The 27,575-nt window shown below is 43.1% G+C and overlaps 1 protein-coding gene across 11 annotated transcripts in view; it reads right to left on the reverse strand.

The window, feature by feature from the left end:
- Huwe1 (HECT, UBA and WWE domain containing 1, E3 ubiquitin protein ligase) overlaps window positions 1-27,575 on the reverse strand; it is a 170,138-nt gene that overhangs the window by 3,529 nt on the left and 139,034 nt on the right. For 10 of the 11 annotated variants that reach the window (XM_023708167.1, XM_023708162.1, XM_023708166.1 and 7 more), the window contains 30 exons: window positions 25,603-25,775; window positions 25,108-25,256; window positions 24,275-24,350; window positions 23,385-23,483; window positions 22,670-22,803; window positions 22,316-22,484; window positions 20,812-21,040; window positions 20,066-20,244; window positions 19,702-19,791; window positions 19,370-19,524; window positions 18,290-18,335; window positions 16,021-16,308; window positions 14,647-14,902; window positions 14,324-14,454; window positions 13,269-13,483; window positions 12,904-13,192; window positions 12,683-12,785; window positions 11,276-11,822; window positions 10,044-10,653; window positions 8,578-8,699; window positions 8,312-8,468; window positions 7,085-7,217; window positions 6,615-6,817; window positions 5,919-6,046; window positions 4,610-4,706; window positions 2,868-3,026; window positions 2,356-2,601; window positions 1,867-1,984; window positions 1,134-1,274; window positions 76-363 (listed from right to left, as the gene is read on the reverse strand). In XM_023708167.1, coding sequence (XP_023563935.1) covers window positions 76-363; window positions 1,134-1,274; window positions 1,867-1,984; window positions 2,356-2,601; window positions 2,868-3,026; window positions 4,610-4,706; window positions 5,919-6,046; window positions 6,615-6,817; window positions 7,085-7,217; window positions 8,312-8,468; window positions 8,578-8,699; window positions 10,044-10,653; window positions 11,276-11,822; window positions 12,683-12,785; window positions 12,904-13,192; window positions 13,269-13,483; window positions 14,324-14,454; window positions 14,647-14,902; window positions 16,021-16,308; window positions 18,290-18,335; window positions 19,370-19,524; window positions 19,702-19,791; window positions 20,066-20,244; window positions 20,812-21,040; window positions 22,316-22,484; window positions 22,670-22,803; window positions 23,385-23,483; window positions 24,275-24,350; window positions 25,108-25,256; window positions 25,603-25,775 — 5,730 coding nt within the window. The remainder of the gene's footprint in view (window positions 1-75; window positions 364-1,133; window positions 1,275-1,866; window positions 1,985-2,355; window positions 2,602-2,867; window positions 3,027-4,609; window positions 4,707-5,918; window positions 6,047-6,614; window positions 6,818-7,084; window positions 7,218-8,311; window positions 8,469-8,577; window positions 8,700-10,043; window positions 10,654-11,275; window positions 11,823-12,682; window positions 12,786-12,903; window positions 13,193-13,268; window positions 13,484-14,323; window positions 14,455-14,646; window positions 14,903-16,020; window positions 16,309-18,289; window positions 18,336-19,369; window positions 19,525-19,701; window positions 19,792-20,065; window positions 20,245-20,811; window positions 21,041-22,315; window positions 22,485-22,669; window positions 22,804-23,384; window positions 23,484-24,274; window positions 24,351-25,107; window positions 25,257-25,602; window positions 25,776-27,575) is intronic. The other variant, XM_023708170.1, reaches the window with a different exon arrangement.

Genomic DNA, 27,575 nt, shown 5'->3' on the forward strand with positions numbered 1-27,575 from the left:
TGCACAGAATGGGACACAAGCAAAGCATGTGAACCCAGAACTGAGTAGAGTCTCAAGACTGTGTCACATACTCACCTGACAGACTTGCCCAAGATGTGTTTGTAGAAGGAGCGAGTAAAGTAGCACTCTAAGAGGCGGTTGTCATATACAGCTTTGGCCACAATGCGTCCGACAAACTTGAAGTAGCTGAGGTGGTTGGGGTTGCAGTGGGAAGATGGATTGATGGTGTAGGTGACTCGATCACCAGGTGAGGTACGGAACAAGGCATACATAGGGTTAAACATCTCTCGAGAGATGATCATATACCACTCCCGCAGGAGCCCTCCAGCATCCTGTCCTTCTTCTCCTTCGAACACTATATACCTAGGAAAGAGTGAAAACAGAGCTGTGCAGAAAGCCCAGGACAGGGGGCCGGGGAGATGGCTCAGTGGTATTAGCGCTTCCCTGGCAAGCGTAAGGGCCTAAGTTCAATCGCTGGTTCCACCAAATAAAGAAAAAAAAAAGCAAGCAAACCCAGGGCAGAGCTGTCCATAATAGTATGAATGGGGGGGAAAAGGCTGTAAAGCAGCCTTTGGGGAGTATTTGATGAAAAGGTGAAGAGTGCCAGGAAAGCCCTGAGAAGACTCTGACTTGTACGATTAGATAGTGGGCCCACACCAAGAAGGGCGAGGAATCTTCATACAAACCCAGTAGTTCTCTCATCTCTTCAGCTCCTATGATACTTGCATTGGGAACTGCTATCTGCTCTATTTAGTTTCAGAATCACCAGTCAATAGTTGCTCATTTGGTGGAGGTGAGTCATGAACATACAATCTCTCCCAACCCAAAGTATAGTTTGATCAGCAGGTTTCCCCCTCTTAGTATAACAATGATAAAAGCTCTCACTGTGAAGCCTTGAGGTGTATCCTTATACACACCAAAGACTTTTCTGTCTGAAAACTATTGAATAGGTCATGCAAAGGGCCAGAAACAGGCCAGATCCAGATGATAGAAGACAATGAAATTATCTAAATCAGATTTCTATGGGGGAGGGCAATAAGTCCCTAAATGTCCTGTATTTGAGGCCAGACTAAGGGAGTGCCACTGGGTAGAAAGAGCCTCTGTCTTGTCTGCTCTCTGGTCTAAGTTCTTACAATCGATTCTTCATTTCTTCAGGGGATTTGCGATGAAGCTCACGATAAGAATCTTCAAACACATGGTCACGGCGAACATGCACAGCCATGTCTTCTTTCCGGAGCCCCTCGTCCAAACGCTCTAGCTCTTGGCGGAAATATCTTAGATAATAAAAAAGGAAAATAGCATGAAGAATAGCAGAGTAGACTTCCATTTGTGTGATCAGGACAAATATACAACAATACTCTGTCCATCCCACAAATACTCTCTGTTCATCACACACTTTGGAAGAGGCCAGTAGTGGGAGAGCTAAATAATTTATTATCAGCTTTAAATTTTTCCCATCTCTATTGAGTAAGGGCCCACAGAGACTGGTATGGAATTTCTATAAGTAGGTAAGCATGTGTATGCATCCAAAGAGGAGACAATGGATGACACTGGAGGCACTATAGAAGCCCCTGAAGCTGCCTGTGCATATCCTAGGCACTTTCAGCTCCATCATGACCCAAAAGGATGGAATGGGATTTTAGAAACCATGTGGTTCAAAAAAATCATACAGCTTTCATTTTGCTGATGAAGAATGGAGATAGGTGAAGGCTAGGGGGTACAATGTCAGTGGCAGAGCTGAGTTTTGCTTCCTCGTTAGCATCATTCCATGCACTGGCAGCAAGATAAACTTCTGGCCCCAGGAGCATCATTGGTTATTTCCTGGGAGGGGAGATACCATCTGAGGATCCAACCCCCACCACATACTTGCGCTTCACATCAAAGTCGAGGACACGAATATAATCTACTAGGACAGCAAAAGGCCCATCAGCAAGATGGGTGGTAGACTGCCGTAGGATCTGATTCAACACAGTGCGGTGAGTCTCTGAGGGTAGAAATGAAAGCAGGAATCAGAACATCATGGATTCCGCAGGGGAGCCTAACACTAACAACTATCTCTTCCCTGTTTATGTGGTCTAAAATAGGAAACAGCTAAACCAATAGACCAGCCCTGACGTGTGAATTTGAATCTGAGCATTATAATCTACCCCAACCTGGCTTCCCATAGTCTGAGGGAAAAACTCCAAACCCCTCAGAGGACACACATGGGGTTCCAGAGCAGGATCCTACTGACTTTGCTATACTCATGTTCTCATACTCGCTCTACTCTGCTATATAAGCTAAGGATAAAATAAATGAAACAACCTTGTACAAACTGAATCCTTCTATATCTGGGGCTCTGAGAGTACCCTGTACCTGCAAAGCGAAGGAACTTCTGTGTATCAGGAGGCAGGCTTGAGGAGATGTGCATAGATGAGGGCTCCCGGGAGAAGAATGGGTCAAGGGAGGAAGGAGTGGCTGGGGTTAAGGGGGCGGGAGAGAGTGGAGGAGGCTCGTCCTTGATGTGTGCCAGCTGGCTCTCACGGGTGTCTCGAACAGGAGGCTTGCTCTCCCGTTCTGTGGCATGGACTAGAAAGAAAGCCTCAACGGCAGGCTGAAGCACTGGGGTGAAGAATGAGAGAAGTGATGCTTTACTTTACAAAGTTCAATACCTTTTGGCATTCACAAACAAATCACAAAAATAAAACATGGGAGAAATAATGAAAACTGGCTGAGAAAGATATAACTGTTTACAATACTAAAGCCAGAGAACAAACAATTCTCCTCTGAATAATTTTTGTTACAGATGCACTGAGGATTACCAAAGAAGCAAGAACTTTAAGTCGGCAAAAATAATTTGGAACTAGGGCCCTCAAAGCACAACTTACCTAGCACCGCATGCTGATCATGGGATTCCTCCAGTTCCTTTAAACACTCCCCCAGCATGTCCCACAGCTCATCTAGGCTGAGCTGCTCACTGAGCAGGGGTAACTCAGGTGGCCTCTCTTCTTTGTCTTTCTCTCCCTGTAGGGTTCCATCTGAGGATACTGAATATACAGACCACAGAGTCAGAAAGCCTTTGATGTATACTCAAGAGTTCTTTCCCCAGACCAAATGTACAGGGTACTAGACAGATGAAGTAGTACAAACTGTTTGCCAGTTTGCCAGAATATCACTCACTGTACAACATATGAATTAATGCCTCGTTCTATAGTGGACAGCATTTAATAAAACAATAAATTTGGTTCCTCAGTTGCACTAGCCACATTTTAAGTGCTCAACACCCCTATATGGCTAGTGGTTGCCTAGTCACTGCTTCATTAGCCCCCAGAGAACCTCTGGGTAAGTTACCTAAGAGTAATGCAACAGTTGTCTTCCAGTCTACACAGTATGTTTTCATGGTATCATCCTCATTGAATTCTGACAGTTGCCTTGGAAGCAGGCTACCTTCTCCCTATTTTTTTCCCAAGGGATAAAGCTAGAACATAAAATTGAATCTTTTTGACTTTTAAGTTCCATGCTATTTATTTATTTAATTTAATTTATTGTACTGGGGATTGAACTTGGGACCTTGTGCATGCCAGGCAGGCGCTCATGCCACTGAGTGCCTCCCCGGCCTTCCATGCTTTTTTAGTCACCTAGTCCTGGGACAACTGAAGATCCTGAGAAGCCATGGAGCAAAATGCAGACATCCCATCCTCACCCCCAGTCAGTATTTTTCCTGATACGCTTTGTGATGGTGGTGGGGGGTGTCCTCTAATTCTGCTAAGTAAACAAGTAGCAAGACAAGTCTTCTCTTAGTGGGGGAAGAAACTGCTTCTTTACCAGCTCCTTACCTCTCTCTGTCTTCCATTCTCTATCATACCTGTTCCCTGTTTAGGCTTTTTCTTAAGCTCTGCTTTTATTGCTATCCAATCCTGACTACTCATCAAGGCTCTGACAGCCCTAGGAAGCTTGAATCGTGGCCCTGGCAACTATGATCATGTGATTTTGGGTAAAAGATGATTGGAGAACATGGAAATAGCTACCTTCCAAAGTCATTCTAATGAATAGTAAATAACTTAATATAGCATTCAAAAGACAGATGTCCTATGAGAATACTAACAGGAATGTATTCAAAGAGTGCCAAAAGTATTCTCCCTACAACTGACTTTGAGAAATATCACAAATAATAGCTTTCATTGTACCAGGTACTTCTAAGCACTCTACACATAGCATTATTTAATTCTGTACTCTACATGTAGTACTATTTAATTCTAACAGTGACCATCCTTTATTTTATCCCCTTCCCCTCTTGCTTCTTAACAGGCTCTCACTATGTAGTTCTGGCTGGTCTCAGATTCATGGATCCTCTTGCTCTGCCTCAGCCTCCCCAAGTGCTAGAATCTGGGGCATGCACCACCATGCCTACATTTTATTTTAGATGAGGAAAAAATTGAAGCAAAGAGAGGTATGTCTCCCATAACTCAAAACACAAACTTTGTCTCCATGAATAGCCAATCATAATGTGTTTTGGTTGATTTAAACTCTGAATTTACACACTGGGGAGCAAAATATCCAGTAGATACTTTCTAAGACTGGCTCTCCCTTCCGTTTTTCTGGGTTTGAAATTGGAAGTAATAATACTGACCAATGGACTGAGAATCTTGAGTACTGGGAGATGGTTGGTCCACATCCATGGGTGACTCCTCCCTCCGGACAGATGTCTCTGACTGGCTAGACTCCGACTGGATAAAAGGGAGAAAAGGTCACATAAAAGGGTGCAACTCTGCTTTCTTTGGCGACAGGCTAGAGGCTGGCCCTTCTACTTCTCATACATTGAACTTAGAAAGCTTCCCCTCTGGTTGGGGGACTATAGGTCTGCAGGACAAAAGAATGGCTTTCCCACTTTCTTTGTTGTCCACCTTCTTAAGCTTGTAAATTCTCCGAAGAGATCCTGTATTTCCTACACTCTACTTACTTCAAGTCTCCTAGGACAGGGGTGTAGGGGTGTGTGTGTGTAAATTCAGATAGGCAGAATGTAGGTTTGGTCTTTGTCTCTATTTGTTGGTGAAACAGAGATGAGTACCACATCTCACCAGTAGATATTAAACCAATTATCTGTCTTATCAGGTAACAGGTAAGAAACTGGGTAGAAAAACTTACTCCAGAGAAGCAGCTGTATTTTCCCTTTCTACTCTCCTGGAGTCACTACTACAAAGTTTTAGGCTATGTGGGGTATGTTTAATGAAACCATACTATGTAATTCTACATAAGGAAAAAAAAAACCCCAAAAACCCCTCAGGAAACCTGTATTTCCTGGGTCTTAAATGATGGTAACCTTACACGCTGCAAGGACAGAAAAACAATGAGTGCTGTACCAGGCATATTATGTCAGGCTTTTGTTAAGTCACTCTGCTAGTACAATACTGAACTGGCTATCTAAATACCTGAATGCCTGCTCTTAAAAGTGCCTGAGCATGAAGGTGCCAAGGAATCATGGAAAAAGAGAGGTACTAAGCCAAGGTACAGAGGGCAGCTATAGATGTAAGTGGCTGCATGAGATAGGAACCAAGCTTGAGGGACTTTCAGGGGTAGGATTCCTGAGATGTTTCTGATGCATCTGTATTGTTCCATGATACTGAAAAAAACTTTACCTCCACATCCCCTCAGAACCCAGACACTTAGCATTAGGCAGTTTGCAAAAGCGCCACTACTGACTGGATAGCTGGGAATGGAGTATGATGGCCAAGCTTTAAATCAAAGTGAATTTCAAACCAAACCAATCAATAAATAGAGAAACACCAGCAGAAAAGTAACCCTGTTGTCCAGAAGCATTCATATAGCAAACTCAATGCAAAAGCATACAAGGGCAATGAAACCCCACTGATGAAATGGGGTGGGGGGAGGTGGCAGAGGGGAGAGACGAATGAATGAGGGGCCACAGGCATCATGCTAACCGTTGCTGCTTGTTGCTGTCTCCGCGCCCTTTGACCCTCACGTACCATTTGTATAATGGCATCAGCCTCAGCCTCCAGCTGCCGAACAGCTGCCTGGATGCTGCTAGCTGAGCCTAAACCGGAGGAACCTGGGAAAGGGGAAAAAAAAGGCAAGATATAAAATACAAGAAGAGGGAATGCCCAATTCTCTCTTTTCTCCTGTCTCCTGGGCTGCCACAGGGCATCTTGATGAGGTCTCTGAGCATTAGTTCAAGTAGCTTCAGAGTAGTCATCAGGCACTAAAATCTACCATTATAAAGGCATGGCACTAGGCAGACAGATAGTAGCATGTGAGAGGGTTTTGTGGGATAGGAGGAAAGAGATAGGGGAAATGATTTGAGGCAACATGGCCTCAGTGTTTTAGGAGTAACCAAAGAAACAGAAAGAAAGTGCACACCCAGCGAGTTAAGATTTGTTCAAGAAAAGGTTTCTTATTACTCCTTAATTCCTACTTGCTCTAATTAATCTGCTATGGAGACAGATGAATGCAATACACAATGCAGCCATCAACACTTGGAACCTTATAAAAAAGGACCATTATTTTCCTTTTGGAAAGGTTATATAGGAAGGAAATAGTACGTCGAGTCCTTTCCTTCCATGGACTCTAGGTTTTCCACCACCAACCCTGCCCCTCAACTGGACACTCTAGTTTCATACCTAGCCTGCCTGTCTGCTTGGCTTTCTTGTTAGCTCGGCGGGTGTCATCTCGGAGCTGGATGATGACCTGTAGTACCCTCAAGAAGAACTTCTGTGTAGATGTCTTGGATGTCAACATGGACATAGAAGGCAGCTGGAGCTCCCGGCCACCCAAGGGTCGCTTCTGAGATGCCACAATTACCACATTCTCAGCCATGTCAAACCTGGATAGTGTAGAGGTGGCTTGCGTATATTGACAGCATCAAAGCATAAACACCCAGAGCAAGCAGGGCCTTCTGGTATCACCAGAAAGGCAAGGAACCTCAGAAGAAAATCTTACAAATATAGAGAATTAGAAAAAAAAAATCAAGTCATGTGTACATAGCACAAATAGTAAAATTACCCATAGGAAAAAAAATGAGGTCAGCAAGAGCAACCTTTTAGAATGCCCCAGATTTCTGCCCAGAGCAGAAAGTGCGGCTACCACCCACCTGCTCTGCATTTTGCCTTTCAGTTTGGTAGTCTGCGGCTGTTCCTCAGGTAGGCCATCAGGAGAGAGTGTTTCACACTGTGCTCGCCGTTGCTGTTCCAGATTGTATTCCCGTAGCTCAGCCAGCAGGGTACCTGGATAGAAAAAGGAATCAAGTGTTCAGAGTCTTCCCTAGTCAATAGCTAAAAATCAATCCTTCCCAAAAGACCTATCCAGGTCATCCTCTTTGCAGAGAAGCCAGAGCAAACATGATTTTTGCTCTGTTCAGATTATCATGTATGCTCATGAATCAACTATCTGGTAAACATCAATTTAGCCAGCCTCAGCATTCTGTGAATGCACACAAAATGCAGCTTGGTGTAGAGAAGATGCAGCCTCTTTTGGAGGCAGACAGGCTGTGGTCTAAATCCTATATATCTTTTGAAGTTAGAGGTTTTATGGTGACTGCAGGCTAATTTCTTACCATAGTCCAATTCACTAATGCATCTTAATGATGGGAATAATACTGATCAATCTCTCACGGGGGCCATGACAATTTGAAGGTAAATACACAGTAGTAGAGTGCCTAGGAAGTAACTGGCTCACGGTTGTATATGTAAGTGGTAGCAGCAAAAATGTCAGCAGGTAAGAGGCCAAATTCTTTCATTCTTGTAACTGTCATGTAAGTAAATACCTTGATTTTCACAAGTCAGTCAATTCTCCTAGTCATCTCAGCCTGTGAGACATTGGTGGAAAAGATAAAGGACAAAAAGATACAGAGAGACCCACAATTGGGATGGGAGTGGGAAAAAGCAGAGACTCCACTTTGACAGAAAATCTGGTTTTACTTCTTGGTCTGATCATTCTATCACCCTGAGTTCTACTCTCTTCTTGATAAATTAGGAATGAAAATGATGGAAACGAGGCAATGTGCAAGTGTTAAAATTTTGCTGACAGGGAGAAAAAAAAATTGCTCTTATAGGTTCCTATTAGGGAGAAGAAAGGAAACCTTTTTACATTCCCATGTATTCTCTTGTCCCTTCACTAGTACAGGCAACCAGCCACATGCTAGGTATTGGGGGCATAGTCCAACCTTGTTCTCAAATAAAACTAAACCAGAAGAACATAGAGATTGAGCTACGGGAGAATGGTATAGTCTGACTCGGTCTGGGGCCTTAGGCAACACTTTCAGAAAGAGATGGTACCCAAGTGGAAGGTTTCAAAAGGATAGAATGCCTTACTACTGTACCTATCTGTTTACAAAGCGTATAACCCAGATGACGAGCCCCATTCAGTAGCAGCTTGAGAACTGTGTCCCGGGTTCCAGGATCCCCACGAGAGAGCTGCAGTAACACATTGGCTGCATCCTCTAGGCCTTCTTCGGAACAAGAGTGTGACGTTAACACCTGGAAAAAGAGGGAAAAAAAGATAAGTCCTAAGGTGAGAACTCAAACCGCGTCCACCCTGTCTCCTTTTTGTCTTCAACCTCAACAGCTAAGAAGTGCTTGAACTCACCTCCACAGAGAGCTGTAGCTGGTTTTCAGTAAGACCAGAGGATACCATCTTGAAGTCAGCACCACCGCTGCCTCCCTCACCCACCTTTGCTGGAGATTTGCTGCCTTTAGTAGTAGTTGAAGCTTTGAGGAAACACAAGGAAAAGGCTCTGTGACACATGCCAGAGACATAAATGGCAGAACGAAGGACATTCTGAAACTATTCAAAGCATCAAAATGGGAAAGAAATGAACCCTATACATTTTCCCAAACTATTCCTCCTCCTGTGATATACCCTGCTCAACCTACTTTTGCAGATAATCCTTAGTTATCTGTTACAGGGCTCATTTCCTGGTTGTGGTTAACCCAACTAACACTGTATCCAGCATATTTTTGAATGACACTGTAAAAGAACTGGCTCATAACCACTATGGATATCAGTACTGAGATTCCTAAAAAACGAAACAAATTCTATTTACTCAGTTTTGTCTTCTGGGTAGCTTCCCGAAAGTCAAAGACATATTACAAGTGATATACACAAACCTAGGTTTACAGCAATACAATTCTTAATAGCTAAATCCCTGGAGTGGCCTATGTGCCCATCAATACATGAATGGATAAAGAAAATGTAGTATATAAACAATAGTGAACTACTCAGTAGCAGCTTGAGAACTGTGTCCCAGGTTCCAGGATCCGACACAAGGATAAGAAGGATACACAGAATCATTTGTAGGTAAACAGATGTACCTTGAAACCGTTAAGTAAAATAAATCAGACACAGAAGGTTAAGTATTAGCTTCTCTTACAGGAGAAATCCAAAGTATGGGTAATTTAAAGAGTAAAATAAAGGAGAGATGATAGGAAATAGGTAGGTAGACTTTGTGGAGATGGAAAAGGGATTTAGGGATGGGGAAAGAAGTATTCTTTTTTTTTTTTTTGCGGTACCGGGGATTGAATTCAGGACCATGTACTTGCCAGGCAAGTGCTTACTCTACTGAGCTACTTCCCTGGCCCAGGTGAAAGAAGTAAAAAAGGATGAAGTTGCAGTACATATGTTATCAATTCCCTTGCTGAATGAGTTTATCATGTCTTACAAACATATACTAATAGCCAGTAAATAAATATAAAAGTTGCTTATTATAGGAAAAGACAAAGAATTGGCTCCCCTCAGCTTGAAAAGCTGAGAACTCCTTGAAGATGAGAATTTTCTTTCAGTGCCCAGACTAAGGAAGGGCACATTCACTGAATGCCTGCTAACCCTCATAGGAGTGTTTGTGCGTGTATGAGAGGGAGAAAAGCAGTAGGAAGAGAAAAAGGAAGAAGGAAGATAGAAAACTGGTGAAGATGAGGGCAAGAAAATATACTATGCTTTCCCAAACAGAAACCAGGCCTAAGGCTACCATTTAGGGACTCTATGTGTCCAGGAGTGGAGGTGAGATAGGAGCCATAGTACATGCCCTAAATCTCCCAGCCTATACCCACACTTACTTGAAACAGTAGTGGTAGCAGTTGTGGGAGTAGTCACTGTGGTTGAAGCAGCTACTGCAGTGGTGGAAATAGATGTGGCAGCAACCAGAGCTGGGGCAGAAGTAACAGGGGTGGTTGCAGCAGGGGGTGCAGGTGTGGCGGCGGCAGTGATGGTGGTGGTGGTGATGGTAGAAGTGGTTGAGGAGGCAGCAGTGGTAGAGGAAGCACTGTTGCTAGAATTAGCCTGTGCTTCTGATACTTTGTTTTCTGGGAGAGCAATTGAGATGAGAGACAGGAGTCTGAGAAGTTTCTCGGTTAAGAGAGAGCTCCGGCGGATGACAGGGTGCGACAACATGTTCATGAGCTGCCCTAGTGGAGAGGCTTCTAGGCTATATGGGGATGTTTCCCCCTCAGCACCAGCGCTCACTGGCGCTGACTTCACGGAGTTTTTGCCTTTCCGGCTGACATTCATGTTGTCCAGTTTTACCAATAAGTCCCAGAAGTCTGTACAAATGCCACTGCTGGTGGTCTGTGAGGAGCATGGGCTGCAAGCCTGCTTACTGCCCCTCTCCCGATCGCTCTCACAGTTTGTTTCTTTGGTCCTCTGCTGTGTGAAGTGGCTGGGAAACACCTGCCAGGAAAAGAAGAATAGGCTTGGTCTAAGAGGTCGCCACAGAGAATGAGTTTTCCTGACAGAGAACTGGTTTACGTGACTCTCCTCTCCTTTGGTAACACAGGGCAGATGGCATACAGTAGTTTTATCCAACAGATGGTGAAGCAGCCTAGAGAAATGAACAAGGACTTTGCAGCAAGGCAGACTGAATAGCAAATGTTTCTGAGCCTCAGTTGCTGTTCATAAAATGGGGAGGAAAACGACGCTATTTATGAAGCTATTGAAATTAAACAAGATAACGTATTTTGCACAGTGCCTGGCATAAGGCAGGTAGGCTCTCAATACACGGTAACAACACTATTATTCAAAGAACACTCATTGGAAGTGGTACTAAGTCCTAGGTTTAGCTCTTATGACTTTTGAAATCACATGACAAAACCAATGAAATCTGAATCCCATGTTCTGTTGACTTACAGAATGCATAAAAACCTAAGTTATTTAGTGGACAATTTCTTGGAAAGCACATAAAATAAGAGCAAAGAGGAAGACTTGTTAGCCCCCTTAGTATCCAGATTTGACGGAAGCTGTTGCTGCCACACCATTTCTATTCTCAGGAGTTAGGTTCCTTCAAGCTCCTCACCTTGGCCAATTGAATGAGTGTGTCTAGAACATGTCTGCAGACAACAGGAGCAGCCTGAGGGTGGATGTGGACTGTAGAGCCACTGCTTGCATGCTTCTCTGTATGTTTGCGCCCTCCCGAACGCTGGATCTGGAATATATTAGTCCTGCAGCCTAAGGCTGCATCCATGGATACTGAGAGCCAGGAAAGCTGATTGGAGCTCTTGGACTCCATCTTGTGTAGAAGGTCCAAGGGACGGTTCTCATGACTGCTGGACCCACAGCTCTTGCTTGACTTTTTGCCCTTTTCCTCACTGGTGGAGAGCTTCGGTGTCTCAATGCATAACTCACTCTCACTGCTGCGTTGCAAAATGGACAGAAGGCTACGAATGACCCAGTGGCGGGTTTGGGCATGATAGCAGAGATTTCTCAGTACTCGGTGTAGGCGGCTAGTATTGAGCTTTGGCTCATCCACAAAAAGCAGGACCAAGAGACAAGACAGGGCTTCGTGGTCCAGAAGAAGCCGTCCTCGGAGGCGGAGGAGAGTGTCCACATTACTGCCAGAAGGCCTAGAAATATAGTTTCTGGTTAACATTTCAGGTAGAGCTCTGGAATGAGGCATAAACCTGGGTGAGCGGATTGAACTAGACGCCTCTAGGGAAGCTCAAGAAGAGATGAGGCACACAACTGCCTGCTTTGTTTCTATGATATACAAGGCATTTTATGTCTGTTAACTTCTTCCCCACAGCACTGCTATACAGCCTATATCATATCATCCACTTCCAAGATGCACTAGAGGAGCAAAGAGTTAAGTAATTTTCCCTGTATCTCATGAACACTGAGAAGAGAATACAATAGAGTGTTGGCCAGTTCTGTATTATCCCTTGACTGGTATGCTTATTTTTGTCCTCTAGACTACCAGAAGAGTACTTGCCTCATATGTCACCATTCCCTTCACATTTTAGCATGCTGGGTTCACTTTGCTGTAGTATTAGCTAAATAACTTGCTCCTTCTTTCTGTTTCTCCAATCTAGATACCACCAACAAGATTATGTGGCTTCTTGTTTTATTTGCACGTGAGGCAGATAGCATGCCTTGTTAAAAGCATTACTAACACCTGCTGACAACCTTTTTTTTTTTTGCAGAACCGGGGATTGAACTCAGGCCCTTGTGCTTACCAGGGATGCGCTTATTCCACTGAGCCACCTCCCTGGCCCGACAACCTGCTTTTGTAATTGTGGCCCTTGATGGCTAGACTAACCAAAGTGTGGCCCCTTTTGAGAGGGGAGTTCAAAGATGAGGCTCTCCTACTCATTCAAGGCAATTGTCTAGAGTGGCCAGGACTTCAGCTTCCATGAATATAAAATTAAAGGAGTTGGACTAATAAGACCTGAGCAGTACAAAATAAGGTGAAAAAAGACCGAGGTACCTGTTATGGCTACTACTACCCCCCATCTGGAAGGTACCACCTCGTTGCACAGCAAGGCGAGTGTACTGGACACCACGGTTGCCACTCAGGCGACTGGTGAAAGCTGGAAGGAAAGAAAAAGGAAACTGAGAACGGACAAAGGAGGTAGTAAGCTGTGTCCAGGCAGGACAAAGGGAGCAATGAATCTCCTTTGGCCAATGCCCTCCCACTTGCCTCTCTACCTGGACTTCGGAGAATAGCTGAGAGTGCTGAAGTGCTGCTGTGTCCAAATAGCCGCTCATGCATGAGCTGCCTCTGCCGTGCTTCCTGTTCTCTTCTCAGAGCTTGGGCCTCAGCTGCAATGTCAGGTGGCATTACAGCCAACACACTGTCTTCCATATCCTCTAGAACACTACGACGTAGGTCCGAGGGCAGAGTCTGGATGAAGGTCACAGGGTCCATGGGGGTGTCCGAGCTGGCATTCTGGGCCAGTTCCCGACGCTGTTGTTCAGCTCTCTGCTGGGCTAGCACCTATGGGGCAAAAGAAGTCAATGGAGGCAAATCTGTTGCCATTTGGCCTGGCCCCATCATCTGCCTGCTCACATACTTCCTCCTGAATGGCTGGAGGCAGAGCGGCCAGGAACTCAGGGCTGACTTCAGTCACACCAGGATTTCCCACCACTGTGGTAGCTGAGCTATTTGTGGAGGGGGCACTTCGAGTTGGTGGACGGATGCCGAGTTGATTCTGTAAGACTTCCCGACGGATGTCATCAGGCAAAGCAGCCAGAAAAGAGGGGTCTACACCTTCAGGGAGACTGATACCTGAGGGAGATGTCAAGAGAAAAGGAATTCAAGTCACTGCTTAAAGAAAACCAGGTTTGTGTATTTTCACTGGGCAGCATGGCAGACGATCTTTGGTAGGGCTTGTTTTTTCTGGAAGAACGGCTCAGATTTCAACTCTTTACTTTCATCCACCTTTTGGTCTTCTGTGCTTTTACTGATCTCTACTTTTAAAGACTTAGCAGAAGCCTTTTGTATAATTTCCCGAACATTTACTGTTATTTACTCTGTTTCAGCCACGCCAGTGAAACATCCTCCCTACACCCAAAGGTACATGTGTTTAAAGGCTTAGTTTTCAGACTGTGGTGCTACCAGAAGATGGTGGAATACTTAGGAGGTGCGGCCTTATTGGGAAGTCTTTCAGTTATGTAGAAGTGCGCTTGAAGGATGTATTATGATTCTGATCTTTTCTTATTCTGTCTTGTGCTTCCACCATGCTATATGCCTCACCACAGGCTAAAAATCAATGGGAGCAATGGCACCATAAACTGAAACCTCCAAAACTGTGATCCCAAATAAACCTTTCCCCTCTTTTTAAAGTTGATTATCTCAGGTATTTTAATGGAAAGCTGCCTGAAACAGTATGGATGGAGACTGAAGAAATTAATTATGGTCTAAGTTGTAAAGGTAGAAGGAGCACATTGTGGAAACCTAAGAGACCTAAGGATAGTGTGACTCTGAAGCCTGTGTGTTCTATTATGCAACTCTCTCCTGCACACATGCCCTCTCTTTGGATGGAACTGTTTAGTGGACATTTCCACACAAAGAAGTACTAGAAGCCAAAAACAATCTCAAGACAGCCTAAATACTCATGGAACTCACCAGCAAGGGGATCTTCTTCTTCACTGCTTGTTGAAGGCAGTGGCTCTTCTAGAATTCCACGGGAATCTGCTCCAGAAATGGCTACAGCAGAATCTCTGGTGGAAGAACTCTCAGAGGAAGCAGGGGGAGAGCTGAAGGAAATCAATTCTCAGGTTGTTCTCTGTAATTTTACTCATTTATAAAACATTCCTAACAGTGTCCATTTCTTACAGCTATCAGGTGCTCAATAGGCATGCTCAATAGGCATGCACATTAGTTAATATGTTTGCAGCTTCAGATACCCTCTAATACATTCCTACTCTCCCCTTGCACACGGTGCTTACCTGTCCTCAGGTGGCTGGGTAGATTCACCTGTCCCATCAGCCCTGCCTTGCACTTCAGCCACAACAGGCAGAGCATCCCCAGGAGTAGAGCCACCTGCTGTGGGCTGCTCAGAGCTACCAGTTGCTGAGGTATCACCCACAGCCTCTTCTAGGGTGCAAGAAGCCAGGCTGCTGGTGTCCATGGGAGATCCTTCTAGTTGACTGCTGACAGCTGTCAGTGCATCAGAATCTTCAGCTCTCTCTGGGGAAAGAGAAGCTGAAAGAAGTGACAGGGAGAGGTAAGAACTCTGCTTGGTCAGAATCTGGGTAACAACACGACTATCTTTGGTAGAGTTGCTTCTCTTCATCATTTAGACTTCTCAAACTTTATCTCTTGATGGTGTTTTTTGTGCTCTAACTGATCTCACATTTTAAGGCTCACCTGTAAGCCTTTTCTATTTTTTATTTTATTTTTTGTGGCCTGCTCAGCCCACCATGGGGTCGTGGCTGGCGTGGCATGTGGTACCAGGGACTGAACTGCAGTTCCTGCATGCTGGCCTAAGCAGGCATTTTAGACCACTGAGCTATCTCGCTGGCTATCCTTCAGCCTTTTCTACCATTTTTTGAACATTTGCTATGTTCGGGTATGCCTGTCTTAACATCTACCCTAGGTACCCCATAAAAGGGATTTTGTCACTGAGATTTCTGGCAGGTACCACTTCTATATGCATGCCACCAATTCTAAATAAAAAAGTTCTTTTAAGGAAAAACCAAAAAAAAAAAAAAGAAATGATTCCTTAATGTTTCTCCAGAGTATACCACAGGCAGCAGGCAGCATGAAATGGAACACAGAGAAGAAGGAGATTTTAATTTATCCTGTTAGAATACCATGCTAAGAATTTTGAGGCCTCATTTGAAACTATAATAAATAGTGACATAAAAGAAATTAAGAACTGTGTATATGGAGTCAGAAGCTTGCTATATGTAGTATTGATGTCAGACAGATCTGGATATTAATTTGAGGTCAACTACTTACTGAGTGACTTTGAGGTAATCATTTTATTTTTGAGTTTCAAGTTTTTTTTCAAAGACGGTAACATCTACTTTGGAGGACTATTTTCAAAGATGTAAATAATAAGCCGGGCATGATAGCCCCGCAGAGTAAATGCTTCAATAAACAGTTGAATCCTCATCAATATCATTAGATACACAACTACAATTACTGGAGGACACAGGAGAAATCGCAACTTTACCTAAGAAAGCTAACGTACAAGTTGAGATCATATATGAGGACTTTAGCTCATACTTATCGCTCTCAAGCAAGAATAGAGAAAAACTGCAGTGACAGTCATTCTTCCCTCCTGTTGCACCCCTAAAAATGGAAACTCTACTCACTTATAGTGGGAGCTGGAGATAATTCCATCTGAGTTGTTTCTGCTTCTCCACTTGGCCTTGTGGGGCCCAATTCCTCCGACTCTACAGGCATCAATAGCTGTGTAGAGTTTCCCCTTTCTCCAGCTGGGGACTGCAGTTCCTGAGGAACTTCTTCTAAGGCTGGTGGGGGTGGGAGTGCTGGTTGCTGCTGTGAGGGCTGCAGAGTACCAATGGCCTCTTTGGACTCAGATGTAGCTGCATCAGTTGAAGACAGGGTTGTTGGGTAGCTGTCAGGCATAGGGGTCCCATCTTTCTCGGAAAGAATAATAATGGGGGTTAAGGGAACACCAGACAATGACCAGGGGAAACATCCTAATCAACACATATAGTTTTACAAGTATTCCACTCAGCCAGTGACACAGGACTACCTCGCACAACCAACTGCTTCAAGAAACCACTCTTAGCTGGTCTTGTACACTCAGGACAAAGGCTAAGTAAAGCGGTGCTAGCTCTATGCTAAGAACTAGAACTCTGACTTTGTAGAGCAGAAGAATAAATTTTTTTCTATGACCCAGAAGGGAGAAGGGGAAGATTGTAGGTCACATAGTTAAGATTAGGCTAAATGTTTCTGTAATGATACAGAATATCTATTATCAAAAGTCTATCATTTCTGCAATTTCCTTATTTGCATGGAGCAAGGAATAGAATTTCCTTAAAACTGTTACTGAAGTACACTTCAATTCCCTTCTTCCTTGTTACACTACTGAGTAAATGAAGTCAATATACAGTTAAACAGCAAAATATTTAAGTTTCTACATAAAGGCAAAATAATCAATGATATGCTCTAATCAATGAATAAGCCATTTTATACTGATATCTGTTCACCCTAAATATTGTCTATTCACTTCCACTGGTCCTTTTTCCAGTCTCCATTATTCAAAGAACATCTACAGCTTTGTCTCATGGAGGCAACAGTACCAAGACTTAAGTGAATATGCTACACACCAGGGAAAGTAGTAAGTCGTATAGTTACCTTCTTATTGGGGCCTAAAATCCCTACCCCACAACAATACAACTTACTACCTCACCCCAGCACAAGCAAGATCTTTTAGTAAGAATACCAGGTAAAAGGCCACTTTATCTTGTGGCAGATCCTTTCAGAAACTTTTAGCTAGATTAAGGGCACTAGGACACCTACCCTCCTTCATTGCTTTAAAAAACATTACGTAGAAGGGCCCGGGGAGATGGCTCAGTAGAATAAGTGCTTCCCTGGCAAGCGCAAGGGCCTGAGTTCAATCCCCGGCTCCACAAAAAAAATAAATAAATAAATAAATAAATAACTAAAATAAATAAATAAATAAATAACATTATGTAGGATTTGGAACAATCATTTCTCAACTCAAGTGCCCAAGGAGATATAAGATATAGGGAAGCAGGGGGCCAGGGCTATAGCTCAGTGGCGTAAATGCCTGTACGTACACACACACAGGTGCGTGCACACACACACACACACACACACACACAAAGATATAGGGAAGCAGAAGCAACTTTCGAGGAAATAGGGATAGGAGACACATGATACCACACGGACCAGTTGTTAAGTTATAAAATGGCTACTGACCACTGTTTAAGAAAATTGAAAGGAACAGATACAATTCATCCCATAAAGCAACCTTCACCCAGTAAGATTCAGTTATAGAACAAATCAAAACAAAAGAGACTAAAATAGGGACTACGAGCTTTCAGTTTACTCATTCATAAGAAAAAAAACTAATCTCAACACCATTTAATTTTACTTTGATATCAAGTAACTATGAAAGATATAACCTTTGAATGACATGAAGTTTAGCTTTAAGAAAAACAATTAAACCACTCTTATTTGGTTCATTTCCACCAAGGTGCCTGGCATTTGAGAACCAATGCCATTAGGTAAGAAGAAGCACACATGAACCATCATGTTCACCAAAGACACAATCACTTTAAAGATGTACATGTTCAGTTTCAGAGGAAAGGACTGGATATATGACCTTGTTACACAAGCTAGCATAAGTACAGCATAACCAGAATAAGAACCTGAGCAGAGGCATTCGTTGGGAAGGTGTGCCAACGTGGGAAAGACAGTAGACTGTATAGTTATCTCCAAGATGGGGTATGACCCTAAAACTATACAATCTACTACCTCATCCCACAGAGCACCAGCATCCATCTTCAGCCCAGGTGGGCCAGCTGCTTTGAAGGGATAGGAAAGAAAACCCACTATCAATTAACGAAGAGGGAAAGGGAGACTTACCTGACAGGTTCTGTTCAGTGGAGTCATTTGTCTTAGAAGCAGTACACTGAAAGGACAAAGGACAGACCAATGTGGGACTTTCTTGAGCACAGTACATAGAAATCAACTGTGAGTTACTATCCTTCACCTAGACCAGTGATGGTGACCCTTTTAGAGCTTTCAATAATAACAAACAACACACTATGACATAAATACCACAGGTCTGACACCTAAACTGTCTGAGTTTAGTTAACTAGATGGAAAATACTTGGGCTGAGTGACCAAAGGAAAATATCTTATTTTGTCCACTCTTGATATTTTTGGTGGGTTGTGTTGGGTGAATCAAACTCAGGGTATCACACCTGATACATGATAGGAAAACACTACCAGAATTATATTCCCAAACCTGGCACAGTTGTGTTTTTTTTGGCTATATACTTGGTTTTCTTAATTTTTTACCCTTCTTCATAGCCCTGTTTAAGGGCAAAACTTATATAAAAACATATTTGTTAGATAAAACTTGCTATAATTAAACATTCAAATGTCCTTATTTACCTTCTATATTGTTTGGGACTGGGCTCAAGGCCCTGGATAAGTTCTAACACCTAGATGTCAACATCCTTATTTTCAATCTACCTGTTATCCTAACTACACCTACGTCTACTTGCTAGGCACTTCTATTAATTTCTATCATTTATTTTTAAAGCTATAGTATTTTTGGGCCCACGAGTTTCTGAAAAAGTAGGTAAACTTTTTAAACAGTCACGTTAGGCATCACACAAATTTAAGCCCTAGAAAAGCAGCATGCGGTGATGGGATTTAGAGTATATTTTCACTGATCTGATTCAAGCTTATTCTGGCTCAAGATTTCCCAGTGAGACAATGGAGAAACAACTTTCCCTCTGGATTTGACACCCCCGCCCCCAGCACCCCGCCAAATTCAGGTGAATATATGGTTTACTTGGAATGAGAAATTTCCCGGGCAGGTGTAACATGAAAGTCCTAGGATTCTTCAGTGACATGGTACCACCAATGTGCCCCAATCACAGGAAAATTAAGCCACAAAGGCAAAGATGAGTTCTTCTAGCCCTTGGGAATCACCTGTGCATTCTGGTCCCTGTTCTCCTTATCTTCTTTGCCTTTGTCAGTTATCTTTGTTTCTTCCTCAGCCATCTGTTTCCTGCGTTTCTCCCGCCTTTCTTCCAGCTCCTCATCCCTCAGAAATTCCAGGTGATTGACAATGGGAACTTTAACCACTGATAGCAGAGAAGTAAAGATTAGAAGTTGTTTAGGGTAAGAAGAGGTGTCCTGGGGAAGAAATCATGGGAGAGTTCGAGGGCACCATGAACTAGAGAAACAATGCTCTAGATGGACTTCCCAGCCCGGAAGGCTTACTACTTCCTTGATAACCAAATAATCAAGCTGCCACACACCTGAAACACAGTCGTGCATGCTCTCAGCATCAAGAACCTTGCATTCCTCTGTCCAGCGGGTCAAGGCTGTAGGGATGCTGGACAGGGTTCCTATAGGGGAACAAAAGTAAGATTCTTGGCCCTATCAAGTGTCAACTGAACCAAAAAAATCACAGATTTTCTTAGTAGGACACAAAGTCTATCATGAGGTTTGGCACATAAAAGGTTCACAGAGACAGTAAAGTTTTTGTTGCCCTTGGCTAAATCATTTAGTGGTTTCTCCCCGATGGCATGTGGTTTCTCCAGGATAGACACTCTTCTATATTTCTTCAGTAAGGAAAATGAATGACATACTCTACATTCTCCATTTACCACACAAACTTGCCTGCTTGACTGGTAGCTGTGCTCTGGTCATGAAAAAAGTCATCTAGCAGTTCGTCATCAGACCGGGCAATGATGTGGACGTCATCGTTGCCTACCAGGAGGCGGGCTCGGCCTCGGCTTTGTAAGGGAAGGCTGCTGCTTAGCTGAAGGATGTCAGCAGCAGCAGAGGGACCAAGCAACCTGTAGGGGGATGGTAATGTACCCAAGGTCATTATCAACCTGTTACTGAGAGTTTTTATTGTTTCTCTACTAAATTCAGAACACAATTATTAATCCTGTTTAACTCTTTTTTCCTATCAGACCAATTACAGAACTTTATTTGTAATGAGAATGCACATTGTTCTGTAACTTTGATATGGGCAGTACCAGTGCCAAGAACAATGCCTCTGTGGTTTGTACAATGACCTTTACAATACTTACATTTTTTTTTTAACTTTGAAAACTTTCTCCTACTAAACTGAGAGGCAGGAATGTTGTCCTTACTACATTCAAAATGTCAAATGCTGGACATGTGAGATGCTTATGAGTCAAATGTATAGGATTTTCAAGTAGAACAGGACACACACACACACACACATATGTATTTTACCAAAGTCTGTACAAATACTGGACCAAAAAATGGGACACACAAGTTATTGAGGAAATAGTCCCTCTTTGGACTATTTCCTCAACAGTCAAGACAATGCTGAAACTTAGTAAAGATTCTTATAAGACCACCAGTGGGTCTAATACATAGTTATAATTTACCTCTGGAGTATAAGAGGAGGGTTGGGCTGACGATTCCCAGGGTAATGAACATGGATGGTGTGGCCTGTATTAGCTGTCAGTTGCCTAAGAGTCCTCTGACTGCGTCCGATGCCCTGAGTGAGACGAGTTGTGGAGGAGCCACTGCCCAGTGTCAGAGAACTGTGATCTGCATGGCGTACCATCAATGGGTGGGTTGTAGGGATATTTCCTGGGGATGGGGGGATGTCTGCTGCAAGGATAATATGCAAAAAGGGGTGTCAAAAAAATTTCTTCCATGGCTGTTCAAATAGAACCATATCTCCTAGGCCTTACTTCCTCACACAGAAACCTGAGCCTTGTCCTTTCTCCTTCATTCCCATAAATAATCTATAACCACTGATACTACCATACAGTCTATGCCATCATCGCTCATCTAGATACGGCAATGGCCTCGTAAATAGTATTTTCTTCCTAATCTATTCTCTATACCACATCCACAATACCACCTCTACGGTCCCTCACACATGCTGCTCCTCCATTTTGAAGACCCTTCTTCCTTCCTGTATCTGATTTTTTCTTGGCCTAACATGTCACTTAACCTGTGATACCTGATTTTAACAGACTGAGATAACCTTTTATTTTGTGCTTTCTTCCCACATTATGATGTAATACATGGCAATATAATATTGCTACCCAATCATATACTCTTAAAGAAGGACAACAGCTTTCTCTGCTATTGCTTTATCCCCAGTATGCACACCTCAAATATCTGTCCAGTTTGCTGAACAGACAGAAGTTGAACGGTAAGGAAGATGAATGAAAATCATAAAAATGAAGAAAATCATGGAAGATTACCTTGAAAATTAGATAATCCAACCCATTTTTTGTAACATTTTTCATTTACAGGTGATAAACTGAGGCTCAAAGAGGTAAGAGATTACTTGGCCAAGACAATATACAAGAATAGTGTTTTCTGCTGTTATATTCTGATCTGAGGTCAAGACCTGTCCTATCAAGACGGCTTGAGTGTAGGAACTTAATTCTAAATGACACTTAATGTGAATTTTGATGCTGAGGGGAGGGAAGAGATTCAGTATCCCATAAAAAGATGTATGTTTGATGAAAAATAAAAAGGTTAAAATCCACTCCCCATTGCCAAGATCAAAGGTGTCCATCCAAACCCTCAAGATCCAGTGCTACAGATAATAAGGGCTGATTGCCCTATAACTGTAGCGTGTACGTGGGTGCCCGATGCAATCAGCCTTGGTCTCACAAGCAACATGATCAAGTTATCCAGGCTCTTAAAAGGCTGCCTGTATACAAAAGCAGCCTTTTTCTTGCTAGTCCTTCTTTGAAGGATATGCTATTGAAAGATGCATTGAGATATCCCTTGCCCCTGGAAGGCAGCACAGGAGAAGTTCAGTCTGTATCAGATTGGTAGTTGCTTTGGTTCACTGCTTGGAATACCCTAGAGAAGGGTATTAAGAATCAAGAGGTAAAACCCAGCTGAGCCCCTGTATCTTACTAGCACTGGAGAACATGTTGTCAAACTCAATGATGAGATCATCCTCCCGGTCAAAGCGCTCAAATCGGACCAAGGGAGAAGCGTTCATATCAGGGTAATCCTCATCCAATTCCATCTCAGAGCCATCGTCGTCATCATCTTCATCTCCCTCTTCACCTTCATCATCCTCCTTAAGGGAAAATAGGAGATGGAGAATTGCGGGAGGTAAGGGTTTTCTGAAGTCTGACGTCACGTGCACATGAGGGAGGTTGGCGCTGAGGCTAGCTAGCGACCCAGACTGTTGTTTTCCTGCAGTTCTGCGGTTCCCACAGAAGAGGGGTTATCTCAACCAACCCAAACATAGTCCCCCCTCACCTGATCATCTTCCTCATCTTCCTCCTCCTCCTCCTCTTCATCCTGACTATCATCCTCATCCTCGTTACTGCCACTGCTGTCCTCTTCCTGAGTGTGCTCCTCCTCATCCTCAGGGTCCAGGATATTCATGGAATCTAAAACAAAGGGAGCACATTGGAGGACTATACTGAGTAGCTAGAAAACAGGCTACTTAGCAGACTAGCAGACTGAGTGGGAAGGCAATTGGGTATCTGACTCTAGGAGAGGAAGAATCACATCTTAGGTGATGTACAGACTTAGCAAGCCAGCTTGTATTTCCTGAGAATGTTAATCTGCATCAACACGCTGAGCAGGGTGGCTGAATGTGGAGGCTGGCTACAGGGTGGCGCTCAAGGAGCTCATTCTCTAGGACTTGGCCAAGTCTGCTGGTGCCCCCTTGCCTTTGCAGCCCTACTTTGCTACTGACTGCATTCTATTGGTAAGAGGGAATCTGGAACGATGATAGCAGGTGGGTGAGAAGAAAGCGAACCAAGTAAGAATTGACAAACTTTGGGTAAGCAGTAGTAACATATTTGAAAAACTGGCTGAGCATAAAGTGGATGGTGTATGTCAGCGCATGCAGACAGATGCTTCCTTATTCTGCACATGTGGGCAGCTGCCTCCAGGAAACCCTAGTGTACTGTCTGTCAGACGTGCAGGGCAAGAAGGGAGGCCTTTCTGGCCTCGGCACTCTCACCTTCTCGGTTGGCCTGTAAGGTGGAAGCTTGGCTGAGGTTGGAAGGAGCTTCATCCATCAGCACGTCCTCTTGTGATTCATCCTCTCCACTTCTGCTCACTGAAGGTTACAGAGCAGAGCCTTCACTGAACAACAGAGGACTTCCCTTTCCAGATTGGGTGCATCTAAGTAGCTATGTACACCTAGCAGTTATCCACTTTTTTGGATGAAGGATAAGATCTGGATTCTTCACTGCCAACTAGCTAGGTGAACTTGGCCAGTCACTTTACCTGTCTGAGTCTCAGTTTGCTCATCAGTAAAATGGGATCATCCCATCTGTCTTGCAATTCCCACTAATTGTGAAACCACAGAGGATAATGGATGTGAAAAAGCTTTGTAAAATTTAAGAATATGTCTACTTGTATTTATCCTTTGACTTTCTTGATCAATAAAGTAAAAACACATAAACCTTGAAGCCAAGTGACAGCAGGATACCTTTGTCACTTTCCCTTTGAAGCTTAAAAAGGGCCACCCTTAGTTACTCTTTTGTTCATGTTTGAGATCCAGAGGCAGAGAAAGCCCTGGTACTTGACTGAAGAACTGAAAGGAAAGCACTTCCTCACCCTACAGCCTCCTCTAGTCTTCTATGAAAATAAACACTTTTGATGTGCTTGAGGTTATAATCTATACTTATGGTAACCCCTACCCCCCATAATACTTTAGACCTGCCACAGGCCTATAGATGGCTTGTAAATTTCTCATCTGTAAGATCATTAACATTAAGACAAGCAGCAAACTAGGCTGGCTATGAGCCCTTAGACAGAGCTGAGCAAGCAGATGATGAGAAAAAGGATCCTCCCAAGAGAGACTGAAGCAAAGGAAGAGGCAATGCTCAGTTCCCGGGCTCTCACCTATAATCGTACTGTTCCCAGATCCGCCATCCCTCTCAAGCAACTCATCTATCAGGTCCTCCAGCTCATTCTCAACCTGGAGAAAAATAGAACATACATATGGATGCACACAAGTCTATCATTATGCTAGCACCTAAGCCCTAAAAAAGCCAGTAAGGGAGCACACGTTTCTAGGGTAATGTGTGATGCAGGATGTTACATAAAAACCACACACTTCGTGCTAATAGCATAGAAACTACCATGTGCTGCCAATCCATATTCAGATTGTCCGTCATATGAGTCCATCCCAATTAGCTGATACCAGGCTGTCTTAGGTTGTCCAGGAATACATGTAGATCTTAGAGCAGGCAGCTAAGGACCACAGACCCAATTTTTTGCCCGCTGTTACCAGCTCCAGAAATTACAACGCTTTCTCTTTAGGGTCTTTAGAAGACTGCCATTTTAATGCCCCAATGAGAGCTGGTGCTATGGAATGAGGTGGTGCTAGGGATAAGGTGGTGTTAAGGAGATTCCATTAATGACGAGAGCTGAGTACATCAAAGACCCTGGGCCTAAAGGCCTCAGGCCAGCTTTCTACTTCAACATTTGACCTGTCCCTAATTTTCTGGTTGGGATCTACACCATTTCATAGTATATGGCACCTTGGCTCTGCCCCCATCCCTCCTTTGATAAAATTCAAATTCATTTGCTAAGCATCTACTGAATGTATCATCTGTGTTCCTCCGCAAAGCAGACAACATTGAGGCAAGGATCTAAAGTACTCACTCACCCACACCACCTGGGAGTTTGGTTCAGTGCCGCAACAGGGAATGCTGGATGATCTGCCTCCCTACCTGCATCTCTTGTGAACTGAGCACCTCAGGCTGCCCAGCAATCACCACTGAGTCGGTTTCAGCCTCCCCATCCATGATATCCCCATCTGCCACCTCTGTCTGAGTGACATCATGATCCTCCTCCTGCACTTCTGCTTCCCCAGGCTCGCCTGAAACAATCAACCAACCAGCAAAATAATCAAAGGGTGTCTATGTGTTGGGCACCATGAGGCAAGTGTGAAGACAATCCCTTCGTCGGGCAAGTTTACAAATTCTCAGAGAATAAACGAATGGGTGACAAAGGAAAAGACAAGGCTACGTGTGAGGATACCCAAATAAGGCTGAAATTTGAAGGAATTCTTTGTGGGGCAGATTCCCACGCCACTACGACAGATCTCTGGAAGGCCAGCAAGTTCCCAGGGAACACCAAGTAAGAACAGTTGTAGTCCGTGCCCCAAAAGCAACTACATACACCCGCCCATCTAGTCCTCCAGTCCATTGGCTCTGATTCCCTACCTGGGTCTTGCTGGTTGCTACTGGAGTCCTGAGAAACTCCTTGGGCATCCTGTTCAGACTTGCTCTTGCTAGAAGCACTCTTGCTGCCAAAAAGGCTACTAGGCTGGTTCACAATTCGGGAAAGTGTTTCTAAAGGCTTCAGAGCAGCATTGACTGTGTTGGCCATGTTGGGACTGAGACAAAGAAATATATAGGCGGTATAATAAGTATAAAAATACTGTATGTCTGTCCTTTATGTGCATGTAATGATCCTACAACAAAAGCTTCTATTAGACAAAGGGGCACAAGGTTGTAAACTAGTATCTGTTTACATAAAAAAGTAAAGATCTTTAGAGAGCCACCCCTAAAGCAACGGTTATATCAATACCATATTTGATGGGGTTGTGGTAACCCTGCAAGCAATTCTTGACTAGAAGTCACAATATATTCTAGATGATTACTTGCAAGTAGAAAACTACTTTTTACTCTTCTCTAGAACCGGGGATTGAACTCAGGCCCTTCATATTCTACTGAGCCATCTGCCTGGCCACAGAAAACCACTTCTGATGCACACACAGGCTGTGTAATAATGAACACCAAAGCCAAAATTGTTTTTTTTGGGGGGGCACTACTGAGGATTGTACACAGGGCCTTTGTGCATACCATGCAAGTGTTCTACTACTGACTTATACCCCCACAGGATAAAAGAGAGAACCAAAAAATCACTAATATTGCAACCTGTAATATAACTAATCCAGGCAAAGATTGCCTCTGCCAAAATATAACAGCCAAAATTATTCACTTGATTTTCACATCATCTCGTACCAATTTACCCATAATTATAAAGTAAAAATCTAATAGATATCATTCACTGTGAACAAATCTAACACCAACACTAAGACAGTGACACTTTGTGCCTCCTGATGCAATGTAAGAATATCATTTTCATATTTTCCCAAAAACAGTGAAAATGAATGTAACTATACAGAGGAATTATGTAAATGTGGAGTCAAGGATATTCTGTAAGACATCGGTCTTAAAAGACCTATGACAATGAAATGTTATTCTCACTGCATCATGGATTAACACTCTCCAAAGCATAATTAAAATAATTTAGGATTTATGAATATACATAACATAATTTGTTAATGGTAAATTTCTTGCATATAATAGTGGAATTCTAGGTATATAAAAAAAATATCTATTTTTTTTTTTTTTTTGGAAATGTCTATTCTTAAAAAAGATGTCCTGAAGGGGACCCATAGGCCAGAGATTTGGTCTCTTGGGGACAAAAACAAAAAAAACCCACCAAAACCAGATGATTGCAGTGATCCAAATAATTCAGTCAATGTATTTCAGAATAATCAGACTTTACCACTCAGGTTATCACACAGAAAAATGCCAACATATTAGAAGGAATGAGAAATCAGAAAGATGCGATTCAGAATCCCCAAAGTAATTAACTGCCTCCAGCAAAGATATCAACTGGTATTAAGATTATAAATTTAGTACATACTTGATAATGAACTACACATTTGCACAGTTCCAGATTCTAGCAAGAAAGAAGTACTGAAGTATAATTCTAATTCAGTGATCTTCACAGGAATATTGATAGCAGATTCAAAGACAGGTGTCACCATGATACAATATGAACTGTGTATAATGTAAGATATACAATATACATTCTAGATTGAAATGTTTATACTATCCCAATAAGCCTTCAGATCTAACTAGAATTTTACAGAAAATAACAGGGAATAAAGAAACAAGTCAAAATACATTGCCAGTAAGCAACTGGAACAAATTCTTAAGGTCAAACCTTTCATAGGACAAAAGGCCTGGTCATTCCAACAATGCAGAATCATAAACAACAGCAACAAAATCAAGAATAAAACAAGATCTGTGTTAGAAGACCCCCTCATACTATGCAAAACCATATACATAATATTTTAATAAAGAATACATCTTGGAATGCAAAGAAAAACATAGATATT

Source organism: Octodon degus, unplaced genomic scaffold (assembly GCF_000260255.1).
Source record: "Octodon degus isolate 3935 unplaced genomic scaffold, OctDeg1.0 scaffold00335, whole genome shotgun sequence".
NCBI classification, from domain to species: domain Eukaryota; kingdom Metazoa; phylum Chordata; class Mammalia; order Rodentia; family Octodontidae; genus Octodon; species Octodon degus.